General features: G+C 33.6%; 2 protein-coding genes across 2 annotated transcripts; both read left to right on the top strand.

Annotated features, from left to right (window-relative positions):
* Positions 1 to 920: 920 nt before the first annotated feature.
* On the top strand, positions 921 to 2,771 carry LOC126733174 (histone H3.3). The gene is made up of 4 exons (XM_050436377.1): positions 921 to 1,192; positions 1,974 to 2,050; positions 2,187 to 2,277; positions 2,382 to 2,771. Exons 1-4 carry the CDS (start codon positions 1,121 to 1,123, stop codon positions 2,550 to 2,552), a joined length of 411 nt encoding a protein of 136 aa, XP_050292334.1. The 5' UTR covers positions 921 to 1,120; the 3' UTR covers positions 2,553 to 2,771.
* Positions 2,772 to 7,029: 4,258 nt separating this feature from the next.
* LOC126689969 (zinc finger BED domain-containing protein DAYSLEEPER-like) lies at positions 7,030 to 7,593 on the top strand. The gene has a single exon (XM_050385118.1). It carries the CDS (start codon positions 7,030 to 7,032, stop codon positions 7,591 to 7,593), a length of 564 nt encoding a protein of 187 aa, XP_050241075.1.
* Positions 7,594 to 17,139: the final 9,546 nt, after the last annotated feature.

The raw sequence follows: 17,139 nt of genomic DNA, 5'->3' as shown, positions 1-17,139 counted from the left end.
AATCTTCCCCCACAAAAAGGCACTTTTGAGGGTAGTTTCCATCAAAGGTATTGTTTGCTTTGGGTGGCAGTTTTTGAGACTTGCTCCAACCGCATGAATTTGTTACCCCGAAGGGCACACCTCTACCACTACAACATATGTGTTGTAGTGGTACACTCTTGCCTTTAGCTAAAACTTATAAGGCATGAGTGAGGCGCATCTTTCTTTGATGTGGGAGCAAGTCTCAAAAACTGCTCATGTCGCTTGAAGGAACAAAGCAGTGCAGGTCCTTTGGCCCCAGAGCGGACAAATTGCTTGCGGGTTGGAAAAATCTTCCCCCACAATAATAAAGTAGTCTTTTTGATGTGTTAAAATGACATTTTTTTACAACGCTTGATGGTAATGCTGTAAGAGAAGTAAAATAGTCCTATGTCTGGCATAAATTAGGAATAAAGAATTTATATCAAAATCAAAGAAAGGTTCCAAACAAAATTTTCCCCAAAAAAAAAAAAAATCGATATTAATCGAAAATTTTCAAAAATCAATGGTTATTTCACCGACAATGAAAATTATCAAAACCATCCATCTAAACACAATAATTAAAAAAAAAAAAAAATTGTGAAAAAGAAAACAAAAAGAGGGAAAAAAATGTACCAAAATATAAATTGAAAGTAAAATGGGTACATATGGTCAAACAGGCCATGGGATCCCAACTGATTAATACCCCTAAAAAAAAACTGCAATCACCTAAGCCCACTTATTTTGGGCCAAGGTTCGTTCAAAGTTCAAGGAAATCAGATTAAAAAAAACTTATGGACTGATAGCCTAATAAGCTTTTCCTTTGTTTCATTCGTATCGTTGAGTAAAACCTAAGCTAGGCCCACCTCTCAAGCCCATATAATTTTGGATAATGTAGTAGCCGTTCGTTCTTCTAATTCTAAAATCGCATCTAACCCCCTACCCCGCCTATAAATATAATATTATTCGCATACCAGTAGCACGCTCCCATTGTAGCATTGCTTATTTTGAACGATTCTTGAGATTTGTTGAAAACCCTAAGTACTAACTAGTCTCTTCCTTCTCTAATCTTAAAGGAATTTGTTCGCGTTTACAGGTCTAGTTTAGCTTGATCTTGTTAATAATGGCCCGTACAAAGCAAACCGCTCGTAAATCCACAGGAGGCAAGGCTCCCAGGAAGCAACTCGCCACTAAGGTCTATACTCTAGCTCTTTTTTCTCTATCTGTGTCTGTAATATGTGATTTCGGATTTCTTATTTTTCGGTTTTCTCATTCTTGTTTGTTACCATTCGGGTTTGGGAAAATTGTTATATCTAATCTCGATTTCAGACTTTCAGTAGAGTTTAATTTCTTCACTTTAATCCTCTTTGTGTATTATTACTATTATTATTACATTCTGCTACTTTTTGATTTCGCAAACAAATTTCAATTTCGCTTCTGATTTCATTAGGATTTTTCAACCACAGCTTCGGTAAATTGTTTCTTTCTAGTAGTATCTCATTGGGGGGTTAGGGTTCTCTGCTTTTCTGAAAGTCTTTGAATTAGGTTTTATTAATTTAAATTGCAAAATCTGATTTCAATAATTTTTTTAATGGAGTTTTTTTTAATCATTGACTATCTGTACCCTCAATTTTTATTGACTGCCTTATTGTTGTTATAGGTGTGAGCAGAGGTATAAAATTTAATTTTGTTAATAAGCGGCTTACTGAAAAGGCAATTATGAACACAAAGTCACAAATTGTAGTGAAAAAAATGGGGAATTGTATAATTGAAAACTCATGCATAAAAACTCCTGCTTGAGTGAAATTAATGAAGCAATTCATGTTATATGAGGGTTTCTTTCGTTTCTGTAATCTTGCATTATTTAGAGTTTGTGAAATCTAGAAACTCCCATGCACTGAGGGTAGTACAACTTGGGTTATCTGGGTGTAGGATCGTATGATTTATAACTTTTTTCCCTTCTTTGGTTATATTAGGCTGCAAGGAAGTCTGCACCTACCACGGGTGGAGTCAAGAAACCTCACCGTTATCGCCCTGGAACTGTTGCTCTTCGGTATGGATGTTTTGTCCTGATATATAGCTATATTCTTCTTGTACAACTTAAAAATAATAAAATAATTTTTTTTTTTTTAATTGTTCTGAGGTGGAAAAATAATTCCTAATGTTATTACTTGATATGTTTTGGACAGTGAAATTAGGAAATACCAGAAAAGTACTGAACTTTTGATTCGCAAGCTGCCCTTCCAACGCCTTGTCCGAGAAATTGCACAAGACTTTAAGGTAATGATTCTTAGGCAATGTCTCTGTTCATTCTGTTGGTTTGTCTTTTTTATCTATTGCAGTTATTGATTCAATTCTAATCTGTTAACTTTTTTTTTGTTCAGACGGATTTGAGGTTCCAGAGCCATGCAGTTCTTGCACTTCAGGAGGCAGCAGAGGCCTACCTTGTTGGTTTGTTTGAGGATACAAATCTCTGTGCCATCCATGCCAAGAGGGTGACTATAATGCCAAAGGACATCCAGCTTGCACGACGAATTCGAGGTGAAAGGGCGTAAAAGTTGCTTCTTGTTTAGTTCATTTAAGTTGGATATTCAATTTACTTCTAATATCAGGTTTACCATGGCATGTCTAATTTGAACTGCTGCATATTGTGGGTCTAGTCTACAAATATGTACTGAATTTATTTTATTTTATTTTATTTGACGAGTACACTTATGTACTGAAATATTGGTACTATACTTGAAAAAAAAAAAAAAAATCCTCCATTTCATTCTTGTGTGATGTTGTATCCCTCCTTTCCTGGTCCCTCAGTTTTGCTTCTATTATAGTAGTAGTAGCAGATTGCTGGCAATTTTGCCTGTCATAGAATGATGACTTACTCTGAGTTTTATGAACAAGTATTATGGTGGAAGTGCTTAGAACTTTGACCTCCATTATCACTAGTAATATGTTTGGCAATCAGATGAAGATGCTGATTCTTAATCCCTATTGCCATGAAACCTTTCTCAGTTTTCTGTTTGTGGCTATGGAAATAGGAAACATCTATTTCTGCAACTTCATTTAAACCCTTTGAGGGGAAGGGAATATATAAACCTATATGACTTGCCTTTTAGTTTTTGGTGCATGGATGACTTGATTTTTCCTTATGTTTATGGGCACTTTGTTTAGTAAAAATAGAAACAAGCCAAGAGTCTTGTAGCTAAATGGCAATGCCTGGTCTCTTTTATGAGGAGAACCAATGTTTTAACCCCCTTCCCCCCTCCTGTAACAGTTGAATTATCAAGTTAAATTAGAAACAAAGATGAATAGGTTGTATAACTTGATGGTGATGAGGTACCAAAGAGTGAGCGTTTTGAATATCTTGAATTAATAATTCGCAAGGATGGAGAGATTGAAAAGGATGTGAACCATGATTATTTTTTGATTGTAAAACACTTATTAAGTCGGGGAGAGTTTTATAAGATCAGTTGCTCTATGGTATTGAATGTTGGGCTATTAAGAAGTAACATGTTTATAAAATGAGCGTAATTGAAATGAGAATGTTAAGGTGGATAAGTGGAAATATTATATATGATATGAAATTAAGAAATCCCCTTAAAGATAGCGGCGCCTCCTATTGATTAAGTATGAGAGTTTTTTGAGATGGTTTGGTCATATGCACATAATAGCAATTAATGGACTAGTGAGAATGTGTTAATTGATTTAAGTTGAGAAAATGAAAAGTGGTAAGAGGAACACAAAAGTAGTATTGGTAGAATTAGTAAAGAGGTGACAAAGAGTATGATTTTGGTTTTTGGATAGGATAGAAAGGCGGAGATGAAGACATATGGTCAACACTGATTAATCTGTTGAGGGTATATAATCAATGTTAAAATCTTGAGACTAGGGCTTTGTTGCTATGATTACAAGTTGTGATTGGTAGTTGTTATTAAGTAATTTATATAATTTCATTGCATAGAACTTTTGAATACTGGGAATGCAGTTGATGTCCTAGTTGGTGTATGCTTGTATACAGTCTAGGTGATGCAGATCTTGCTATGGCAGTTGAAAGCTAAGGAAACCTGGCTTTCTATTGCTGCATCTGGTGATGGAATTGCCTTGTAGGAAATGTTGGTCCAATTTAAGGGGTGTTAGGGATCTTCCATTGCGTGACATCTGAAACGATTAATCTACCCTTTGTTTTTGGTGTGTGGTCATCTTCTCCTCTAAAATGATAGTTCAATATATGTATTTGGAACGGGGATACCCCTTTGCGATACTTGATGTCTGTGGGTTGAATGCCACCTCTCCCCTCCCCCATTATCAATTTGGAATGTCATATTTACAACGTGTTTTATTGTTTGACCCACTTTTAACCAAACCCAGCATTTCTGCATAATTTACTATGGGTTTTATCTACATTGTGTCCGCCTTTCCTTCTAGAATGACTTGTATAATTTCTGAGAAACGATGGGCTGCTGAATCTGGGTTTTATTGTTCGGAAAATCTAATTACACTCTCTAAGTACCATCGCGCACTTTTGGTGTGGTGGTCACTCTATAAGTATAAGTGATTGTGGGGTGGGGGGGGGGATAAGGGTTGAGGTTCAAGTTTTCAGGAGAGAGTTTTACACATATATACACACACTTAAATTATGTTAGAATAGAATTTATAACACAAGTCAATCCATGTGGCAATATGTATATAGCAAATGTGTAGTAAGGAGTGTATAACTATTATTACTCTTTATTGTTTCCTTTTTGAATGAATGTTGTGACCCGGTTGAATGAATGGAAATAACTAATGGTATTCAAGACGACAACTCTCCTGGAACAAATATAAAGGAAAAGAATTTTGGAAATAATATCTGCTTGCCTTTTATTCCACAGTTCCTGGTTTAATACATCAACAACGACTAATTAAAATAAAGAGATAACAACCAACATAATCACTAATTCTATACAAGATAACAAGATGAGTCCTATCTCCAGGAAGTTTAATGATAACAACATCCTAACATTGAGGCATTTATCTTCAGCTGCTCTATCTTCTGTCCCTTCTAGATAGGGGTGGCAAAATAAGTCTAAACCCACCCACTCTAATTAAGTCCAAACCCACCCAATTATTAATTAGGTTAAATGGGCATCAACCCAATTAGACCCAATAATTATTGGGTTTTAACTAAAAACTTATTTAACCATTTAACCCAAAAACAATACATCCAAATTTAAGCTAGCCCATTCCAACAAAAAAAAAAGAAAAAAAAGAAAAAAAAGAAAGAAAAAAAAAACCTAGCACTCGAAGAGTCAGAGTCTCAGACGTTTCAGGGTGAGGGTTTTCATTTTCCCTCATTTTCTCGGCCTCCAATCACGGCTTTAGCAGCTTCAAAGCTTCGGACATATCAAAACTCTTCAAAGTTTCAGCAGATTTCTAAGTTATTCGCCGGAATATTCACGTTATCTCTTTCTGGTCACGCTAGCACTCATCAATAAGCTTCGAATCTTGGATTTGGTTCCTCTCTTTAGTTACTCAAAAGTATTCTTTAGCTTTCCTTCGTTTTCTCCGTTACCAAACAGTTTACATCTTCTAATTTTATCTTTTCGGTAAGCATTGGTAATGCTTTGTTGAGCATGTTTGTGAGGTTTGGTGATCTGGGTAATGCTTGGTGTATTGGGCTTGGTTAGGGGAAGGGAGGTTCATGTGCATGTGTTAAGATTTGGGTTTGAGTTAGATGTGGATGTGGTGAATGCATTGATTACCATGTATGTGAAATGTGGTGATGTTCAAAGCGCACGGTTAATGTTTGATAGAATGCCAAGAAGATTGAATTTATTGTTGTTGAAACTAAAAACTAAAAACTGAAAACTGAAAACTGAAAATACTGTAACAAAATAATTTTTAAATGTGTGAATAGTACCATGAGACCTATTTTTAATATTTTTTAGTGCGTGGACAGTGATGAACAGTGCGTGAATAGTGATTTTTGTCTCCTGCACAATGAACCCATGTGATGTTACTGTTCATGCACAGGGAAAAAAAAACTGAAAACGCAAAATCTGAAAAAGCAAACGCCCACTCCAAACGGCATCAGGATATCATGGAATGCAATGGTTTTGCTTTACATTTTGTTCTTAGATATGTTTGGTTTTGCTTTACATTTTGTTCTTAAATAAAATAGAATAAAACCAAAACCAAACCCAAACAAGTCAGAAGCACAGAGAAATGTAGCAACTTCCAGAAGTTTTTTTTTTTTTTTTTCCTCTTCTTCTTGTTTGGCCATTGGCTTTATCTGACTCAGGTTTATCTTAATTGTTATCCACTTTTAATTCTTCCCTTCTCAAATTTTAATAGAATACACAAACACAATAATGCATATATATTTTTTGCTAGCTGAGTTTGAAAATTTTGAATGACAACCTTAGTCACACTAACATTCTGCCTTAGAATTCCTTTAAATTGCTTTCATTACATATTGACAAACATATTCAAGTACCAAACTTTTTTACAGTCTCAGTGACAACTCACACAAAATTGTTGTTTTGTTTGTACAAATCGATTTGACATAAAAGATAAAACCCAAGCTCTCATCTTATCCTTATCCTCTATATGGCACCCCCCCTTAACATTCTATAGGAATGGGCGCCTTGTGATTGAAAGGACCATGCTAACCCTAGCTGAGACGCTAGTACTACTTTGTTTTTCATGGACCATGACCTTTGTCCTAAATACTGACTTTATTTCTCAAGACAATTAAGGAGTGCCCAATTGAAATTGTCTCATTCTATTTATCAAAAAATGTTTCAGATTTGGAGATTTAATGGTTAGTGTTTGATGTTCAAATTTTAATTGACATGTTGTTTGGCATTTTCTATTTTAACCTATAATTATTTATTTGTAAGATTAAGAACTTGTAAGTTGTAACACAGCATGAGCAACATTGTTTAACCTATAATTCTCTATGCTACATTATTTGAGTGGTTAGGTTTTAGAATGGTTCAAAATGCTGAGGGGTTTTTTTTTTTTTTTGGTTTTGTTTTCCTTTACATTTTAGATATGGATTCAATGAATGAAGGAAATGATGAGTATGGTGATACTGTTTCAAGTGCTCCAAAAAGAATGAGATGTAGGACTTCTTCTGTATGGTCGGGTTTTGAAATATTACCTAAGGGTTCTGATGGGAAAGAGAGAGCAAAGTGTAAAAAATGTCAAAATTCTTTTGTTGCCAGTTCTAATGGCACTACTTCTTTGTTGTGTCATAGAGCAAAATGCCATGAGGTTGACAATCAAATTGTGTCTCGTCAGCCTTTAGATCAAGTTACGTATAGGGAAATGGTTGCATTGACAATCATTAAGCACAATTATCTATTCTCATTTGCAGAACATGGGAACAATAGGTTGCTTCATTGTTATTTGAATCCTGATGTTAAGATTATATGTAGGAACACTGCAAAATCGGATGTGATAAAAATATACAGGAGAGAAAAGGAAAATTTGAAGCATGATTTAAAGTCAATTACTGGGAGGTTTTGCTTAACATCAGATTTATGGTCTTCACCTAACACTGATGAGTACATGATTCTTACAGCATATTATGTTGATGAACACTGGGTGTTGTAGAAGAAAGTTTTGAGTTTTTGTCATGTGCCATCTCCACGTGGTGGTGTTATATTGGCAGAGACGTTGTTAGGTTTGTTGAAAGAGTGGGGCATTGAGAAGAGGGTATTCACCATTACTTTAGATAATGTTTCATATAATGATACTTTGGTGAGTCATTTAAAGAGACACCCTTCTTTTAGACCTTATTTACCTTATGGTGGTGAGTTCTTTTATGTGCTTTGTGGTGCACACATATTAAACCTTATCGTACAAGATGGATTAAAAGTCATAAATGAGGTTGTGTATAATTTACATGAAAGTGTTAAATATGTGAGAGGTTCGGATCATAGGAAGTTGAGGTTTGCTTAATGTCTTTCAGAGCTTCCTTTTTTGACAAGTAAGAAAGTACGCCAAGATGTCCCAACAAGATGGAACTTAACATACTTGATGATTGAGACTTGTCTTAAGTATCGAGACACATTTTTTCACTTGAGTAGGATTCATAAATACTTTCTCAATTACCTTTTAAAGGAGGAATGAGAAAGGGTGGAGAAGATAGCAAGGGTTTTGGAACCATTTTATGATATCACTAAGCTTTTCTTTGGGACAAACTACCCTATAGCCAACTTGTATTTCCATTGTGTTTGGAAGACTCAGTTGCGTAAAATGGAACAGTTGGAAGATGATGATGCGATAATTAGAGCAATGACAAAAGAAATGAAAGAAAAGTTTGATAAATATTACGAGTATTATAGTCCTGTGCTATCATTTGCAGTCATTTTGGATCCTATATACAAGTTGCAATGTGTAGAATTTTGTTATAGCAAGTTGTATAAGCAGGAAGCAATATCTATGGCAGTGAATCTTCGTGATACATTGTATGACATCTTTGAGGAATAATAGAATTCTACTAGTGATATTTGCAATATGGTTGAAGTAGCATCCAGTAGTGGTGGAGTGCATGATCATTATGTTAGGCATGATGATTTCTCTGGTTTTGAGACATATAAGAGTCAACTTATTGGTTCAGATTCAAGCTAGTCATAATTGGATTTATACCTGGAAGAGGCTCGATTTGACCATAAGTTGCACGAGGATTTGAATGTTATGGGGTATTGGAAGTCTTATAGTAATTGTTTCCCAAAACTTTCCTTGATGGCATGTGATATTTTGAGCATTCCCATTACTGCCGTTGCCTTGAAGTCTGCATTCAGTATTGGTGGCTGCATTCTTGATAAGTTTCGCAGTTCTCTTTTGCCACAAATTGCAGAAGCTTTGTTATGTGCTCGTGATTGGCTATATGGAGTACCAGGTATATCATATTTTTTATCACTTATGTGTTCACAATATTCATTAATCTGTATTTGATGTACTAATAAATGCTTTGCTTTCCTTTTTTAGCTGTACATGATTTTGAGGAAGAAAGCCTTGTGGAGGATTTTGGCAACTTGTGCCTATCTCAATCTAGTTCATATGTTGATGAGGATTAGGTGAAAGGAAGCTTTAAAGTTAGGTTTTTGTGGCTTATTAAGTGCTACATTGTTGGATAGGTTATTTTTTGTCTACTTTTTTAATGTACTGGGTTTTAAGATTTTACTTTTGGTTGTTGGTGGTGTTAAATTTTAATTGGATCAACAATTGGTGCAATCTCCAATACTGCAAGAGGATACTGGTTGAGAAAGAAGAAGATGACTAACCTTAGAGGAGGTAGAATTTATTTTTACCTTTTTGACTTGTTTTTGCTCAGATGCTAATCATGAATCTGTATCCAATTCTTTAGACTCTGTAACAGTAGCTAGTTTTGTTTGGAATCAAAAATTAAATGACGTCCATACTCACTACAAAAAACTGGACCTATAGTAGTGTTTGTGAAATGCCACTATAGGTACTAAAAACACCATTATAGGCCCATTTTGGCTGTAGCAGCGTTTGCTATAGTGGCGTTTGTTTGCTATAGTGGCATTTACAAACGCCACTATAGGCCAATTTTTTTTTTATTTTTGAAAAAGGCTCTAGTGGTGTTTGATAAACGTCACTATAGCCTTTTTGAAAATAAAAAAATTGGTCTATAGTGACGGTACAATAGTGGTGTTTGTGAAACGCCACTATAGACTCTACCAACACCATTATAGCCAAAAAACCACCAAAAAAATATTTGATTACCAAAAACTAATTTTTGGTAATAAAATTTTTTTTTTTGACGTGAAAAAGATTTTTTAATTAAATTAAAAGATAAAAAAAAAAACAAAATACGAACACTATATCTATCCCAGCAAATTCAAAATGAAACACAAACCCACCTAAAAAAATTCAAAATTGAACACAACATGCTCACATAAAAAAAAAAAAAAATAGCAACTCCAAATACAAACACAACAGCTATCACAACAAATTCAAAATGAAACACAAACCCACCTAAAAAAATTCAAAAGCAAACATAACATGCTCACATTCAAAATTTAAAAAAAAAAAAAAATAGCAACTCCACCCCAACACATCCAGCCGCCACAGACCAACCTACAAAAAGAAATCATCAAATTGATTTTGAATTTTTCACTACTTTCTTGTTTCTATTAACAAAGATATTATCACATTTGAGATAGACCTATCAATAATAAAAAATAAAAAAATAAAAAAGCCAAAGAATTAACAAAAATTAATCAGAAATCTTAGAGGCCTGCGGAGCAAAGTTGACAGTAAACAAGAAATAGTCCAAAACTATTATCAAAAAATAAATAGACCAAAACAATAATAATTTTTTTTTTAAAAAAATGCTTACCTGCAACTATACAACCAATGGCTTCAAACACTATCTACAAATTTGAACTAAATCAGTAAGCTGCAACACCATTTGCAAATCCAAAAATCACAAACATTAACACCACCACAAATAAAACAAAAAAAATAAAATTAAAATGGAGAGGAAGAGAAAATAATCAATTCAGATGTGAAGTGAAAGAAAAAGAAAATAAGAAAGATGGAGGAGTGGAGATATGGGAGAAAAAGAAGGAAAGAAAAGAAGAAAAAAAAAAGAAAAAGAGAAAGGAAGTCTGAAAAGGCATGGAAAGATAAGGGAGAAAAAGAAAGAAAGGAAAAAAAAAACAAAAAAAAAAAACAAAAACAAAAGAGAAAGGAAGTTTGAGGCTTGGCATGTAGATAAGGGAGAGATATGGGGGATTGGGGTTAGGTGGGGGTTTTAATGTTTTTTTAAATATATATATATATATATATTTTAAGTGGTAGGTTGTTACTAGTTGTTATTATTAGGGTAAAAGAGTAAGCTTAGTGTTAGATTCAAATTTGAATCAATAACAACTAATTACTTATGATTTGTTGTGAAAATATTATGAAAAAGTTGTGGACATAGCATTTCTCATACATTAAAAAAATATAAATAAAGAAAAATGATATGTCAACAACATTTTCACAACAAATTCTAAGTAGTAGGTTGTTACTGGTTGTTATTGTTAAGGGAAAAAAGTAATCTTAATATTAGGTTCAAATTTGAACCAATAACAACTAACCACCTATGATTTATTGTGAAAATATTGTGGACATAATATCTCTCATATATAATATATAATATGTAATATAATATATATATATATATATATATTTATATATATATTCCTAATAAAAAAGCCGAAACAAATTCAAGTTTTTTTTTTAAAAATTTTTTTATTAGGAATATTAAAAAATATTGTAGGAATATGCCGTAGGCTTGAACCCATTAAGTCTTTTTTTTGGGTGGTGGGCTATAGTGCCTGTAGTGGCGTTTGACGAACGCCACTATAGGTCAAGGGCCTATAGTCAAGGGCCTATAGTGGCGTTTGACTTGACCTATAATGGCGTTTGTCTAGCTTTTTTTTTTTTTTTTTTTTAAAAAAAAAACCCCACCCAAAAAAAGAAAAGAAAAACTAAAATAAAAAGTGCCTATAGTGGCGTTTGAAATGTCACTATAGGCCCCTGTAAGACTAGGACCTATAATGATTTATAGGTCCTTAGAAACGTTGTCATAGACCTTTTTTTTTTTAAACGCCACTATAGGACTTTTCGAATGCAACTATAGATATGTCTATAGTAGCGTTTATAGAAAACGCCATTATAGGGTACCTGTAGTGGCGTTTTTAACAAACAACACTAAAAAAAACGCCACAATAGGTCCAGTTTTTTGTAGTGACTCTTAGTACTTATTAGGATAATGATTTTGTAGCCCTATGTTTAGTATTATTATGAATTCAGGATTCCCTTCCATTATAATTTAATTGGTTTATGCATCAATCTATATATATATATATATATATATATATCAATATGTATATGCCTTTGCTTTCCTCTTCATTTCAGGATAAAACTATACATATATATACACACATACATTACATATTTGTCAAGTTTATAATTGACTTATAATATGGTGGTTTATAATCTTAATAAGAAAATATATAATACTGAATTTGGAAAGTAGATCGAGCATGAGAGCAACAAGCCAAGAAGACTGGGTTACAGTTATTTTATTTCCTTTTATTTTAATTGAAATAATATAAATATGCTATGAAATAGGAAAATTATTGAATATTTTGGGACTACCATAAATGCGTATTCTCTTTCTTTCACATGAATTGTGGGTCCCATCATAAATTTAATTAATGGGACCTACAATTATGTGAGAGGAAAAAATGCATATTTATGATACTCTAGAGTACTCAATAATTACTCTCTGAAACCCTATTATATTGACCAAGTGAAACTTTTAGCCAACCATTCTATTAAAGTGAATCATGTTATTTCTTTAAGTTCTTTTTCCCCCCCCCCCCCCTATAGATAAACATCTGAAAATGAGAAAATATGTTAAAGAATAAATTGTGTATTTTGGTAATTTTTTGGCTTTGGGGGTATTTTGGTCATTTTATGGGTTTTGGGGGTATTTTGGTAATTTTATGGGTTTCGGGGGTATTTTGGTCATTTTTGGGTTTTGGGGTATTTTGGTCATTTTTTGGGTTTTGGGAGTATTTTGGTAATTTTTTTGGGTTTTGAGGGGGGTATTTTGGTCATTTTTTGGGTTTCGGGGTATTTTGGTCATTTTTTGGGTTTCGGGAGATATTTTGGTCATTTTTTTGGGTTTTGGGGGTATTTTGGTCGTTTTTGAAGATTTTAGAGTACTTTAGTTATTTTCACTTTAGTGGCATTTTGGTAATTTTGATAATTGGGTAATTGGGTGGGTTGGAACTTACTCATAATAATTGGGTTGGATTTGGGTTAGAAACAATTAATTAAATGGGTAAATGAGTTTTATATGCCCAATCCAATTATGCCCAAACCTACCCAAACCCACCCCTACTTCTAGAGGTTAACTTCAGTTGCATCACTTGTTCCTTTAGCTCCCACGTTTGCTGCAGACATAGCATTATATAAGAGGAATCTATGTCAACACGTTAGGCTTTGCGCTTGCCTTTATATGAACTTTGCAATATAAAGAATACAACTTACTAGAAGTGAGAGGCAACCTCAAATATCTAACAATTAACTAGTCTTTTCGAAATTGTAGAATTGATCCTTAAACGCTTTAGCGACCCTAGACAAAAAAAAGACCTCACTTTTGGTTGGATTTGTAGCAAAATCAGAAAATTGATGAAATTGATTGAGGATGCTTTGGAAAGATTCAATTGAGTTTGGGTTGTCTGCAAAGCATTGGTGAGATTAATTCACCTTCTCACGTCAGGATGCAAGCTACCATCCTTAATAGTCACCTTCTTATCATTTTAGAGAAAATTTACATAACTATTGATGATGCAAAAAGTTGTCAATTGCACTCTCATCTATCTATGGATGATGATGATATGGCTTCTTTTGACGATCAAACTGCAAAGAAAGTTGGTGAATGGACAAATTAAGGGAGAGAATACTAGTGTGGTGTTGACTAAAAACTCTTCAATGATCAAGTTAGAATGGTGAAAAGATTCACCCAGTAGGATCAATTAGAGAGAATAATATGGCTAGTGTGTAGAGAATAGAGTTGTGTACCTTTTCCCTTCACATTGTGTTGGTTTTATAGCCCTCTTATTCATTCTTTTAATGAATGTTCATATTTATGGTCTTTAATGGTCATTCGTCCATTGGACCTGTACATTACTCTTCTGCTGTTAAGTGCATTCAATGCTATGGATGATCTAACATTCAATACTATGGATCGATGACCGTTGGCCTTATGGATGACTATTGTAAATTTATACTTACCAACAAAAGGTGAGGAGAAAGGAGATTTGTTGAACTAACAACAGCTAAAGAATTCAACAAAACCCCCCAACCCACACTATTTTAAGTCCTCATATAATCCAGCTTAATTGTACAATGAGCTGGACCAAGCTTCCTACGGTAGTTCCTCACCAATTCTTGAGTTAGAAGACTTTTCTCAGCAACGTTTCTACGAGGTAATAACTAGTTCAGATGCAACATTAGCTTAACTTATTTATGTCACTTTCAAATTGACTAAAATTGCTCATCTGCTGACATAGGCTTCCAATTTGTGAAGTGGTTAATAGATTTAACTTGAAAATGTAAGGAAATCTATACTTTAAGAAGTCAAAAGCAAACACATGCCTATTAACTTTTCAACAACGGTTACAATAAAATGGAGGTCACTACTCATTAGTTCTCTCTAGTCTCTACCCTTTCCCTCTAAGGCCAAAACATTTTAATAAATAAAAAAAAAAGTATTGGATGGATTTTTTTTTTTTTTTAATTTTTATAATAAAAACAACAGATATTTGATGGATTATATATATATATATATATATATATATCTATTAACAATCACACAAGATTTTCAAAATAATAGTTGGCTAGTCGGTGAATTTTAATATGGCTCAAACCAGATTTATGAGAATGCTTTACAATATAAATGTACTCATAAGGATTTAGGACTGTAATTTCGTGGCAGGTTAAACTTAACCTGGTCAATGTAGCATAAATGTGAATATGGGCAAAGTTTTTGATAGCCTTCTTTTGTTCGGATTGTGTGGGATTAATATCCAAAACTAATGAGAACCAAAGCTTAATTGAATCAGTTAATTTTTTTCCTCTCATGGGTCCTTGAGGAAAAATATAATTACTTTCACACGCAACTTTAGCGAAACATAGTTTAAGGTTTAGCACCTCGATCTGGAATCATAATTTTGAACCCATGCCATTATCCCTGCAACATAATGATTCCATATAAGAGAATATTTCCCTAAATTCTTTGCGTCAAATGATTCCCTTCTACATTGAAATTGCTGCATTCCCATTGGTGTGAACCAATTAGGCTATGTCAATTTGGGTTTTTGAGTGCTTCCAAATGATTATTACTTTCAGAAATTGGTCTTCAGTTCATTATAACGAGAGAGAGAGAGAGAGAGAGAGAGAGAGAGAGAGAGAGAGAGAGAGAGAGGTTCATATTTCATAATACAGTATTCTTGAGGTGGAGGGGAGGCTAGCTAGGAAGGTTGTTGTTCTTCTTCTTTGTTCCTTTTTTTTCTTCTAATTTTTGAGAGTTTATCTCTTTTTCTTTTTTGCAGCCGAACTTTTGAGAGGTTTTCATCCACATCTATATATCTTTGCATGAAAAGTTCATAAAAGAAGGTTGAATTTGAATTGTTGCGTGCCATGATAGGTATCATTGTTGTCCAAAAAGGAAGCTCATCTCATTTGAGTCAACCATGATAGTAATTGCTATTTATGTTCCATCATCTTTCTGAAAACAACTATAGTAGTTGTTCATCATCATCTTAATTTCTGACACTGCCCTACTCTATTTTCAAAAGCTTGAACAGGACTTTACGTGGAACACTTTGGTTGGCCGCTAAGCTTAAATATAATCTCAGTTTATATTTTTAATCTTAAACTGAAAACAATCGCAATAAGTTGAAATTGTTTTGGCATTTTGATTCAACTAATTAGTTTTCACTTGCACTCATTCGTGGGAACGTGATTGGTCGAACTTCTTATATGCCAGCCGATTAGACATTTTAGTGGCGGGGTCGGCAAGAACATTTTTGTAGTGTAATAGCAAAATAATTAGTAATTGACATGGTGGAAAAACACTGTGCCACGTGGTTAATGATAGTGATAAATAGTGATAAGTAAATGGATTGAGATTATGTACAATATCTAATAATTCTGAATAGCTGAGATTGAGAGTTGAAAAAAAAAACTTTTAATCTCAATCATTGAATAAAAAATGTTGAAAAAAAGTTAAAAAATGGGAGTAGTAAAAAATTGATGAAAGAGGAAGTGGGAGTAATTGTACCCAGTGCAATACCTATTGCAATGAATCCAAATTCTAAGTAAATACCCTTTAGTAGAGGCGTAAGAAGAGAGATTAATTTTATATTTATATGAGGTGTTAGTAACTTAGTATCCCTTCCCATCCACTGAAATTTACTGCCAATAATGTCTTTTCCCAAGGGTAAAATATTCAACCAGGTTTAATGGAACAAAGTTTATAACACAGTATTGACGCCAAAATTTGAAAATATTATAACGCAAGTATTAGACACTTGCTTACTTTCTTAGAAAACCAAAAAAAAAAGAAGAAAAAGTCATGACATTAGTTAAATTTTACTTTTGCAAATTAGGTCAAAATTATGACTTTAAAAAGACAATGTCTTACAGTATGGATCCCATGCATTATTTGAGTGGCTAAGAGGCATTGCAATTATTCCTGGCGGCGATGGTTATAATTAAGACGCCCAGCGATGTGACATGGAGAGCTATTGGCATTTGTCATTTAAACTGAGAATGTTGTGGAAGGTGATTTATGCATGTGAGCTTGGTTAAAGTTTTATCATATTTCTGTTGAATTTTCCTGAAGTGCTTGGGCATCTTGAAAAGTTAGAAAGCTAGTTTTTTTTTGGGTTAAATTGTATGACTGTAGCAGGCACCCAAATTGAATTTACCTGTGTACTTATTTTGGCTGAGCACTGAGCACTACAGTAGTGGAATTCTTGTAATGGGTGTCAGTGCAAGTGAATAATACATCATTTAAACCTAGTATACATAATATGATACAGTGAATCTCAGCAAAAAAAAAAAAAAAAAATGATACAGTGAAGTGGAATGCAAGTCAATAGGCCCTTTTGGCAAAAAATTGGAACTAGAAGTGAGTCCAATTGATATGTCAATGACTCAATGTTGATATGGATCTCTTACAATTTTCATATTAGATAGAGTAGCTCATAAGCTAATTACAGAATTTGCAGTGTCAAGCTAAATTTTGAATCACATTTATCACAAAACACAAATCAAACAAGCAAACAATCTTAATAAGAATCAGAGAATATATATGGACTATTCACTTTAGATCTTATATATATATATATATCACTTTTCATTACTTAAATAAAATGGGAGTGTTACTTATCAGATTAGTGAAATGGGGGTGTTACTTATCAGATTAGTGATGTGTGGCACTGGGAGGACATGAGAGGCTCCGAAACATGAGGGGTCAAAATGTACATAAAGACAAAGCATGCTCAACAGGAGCCACGATGCACAGCGCATGCTAGACAGCCCATGGGCCCACCAAAA

This window comes from Quercus robur, chromosome 6 (genome assembly GCF_932294415.1).
Source record: "Quercus robur chromosome 6, dhQueRobu3.1, whole genome shotgun sequence".
NCBI classification, from domain to species: Eukaryota; Viridiplantae; Streptophyta; class Magnoliopsida; order Fagales; family Fagaceae; genus Quercus; species Quercus robur.
Note: the sequence above shows the minus strand (reverse complement) of the source record. Positions and strands in the feature narration are given on the sequence as shown.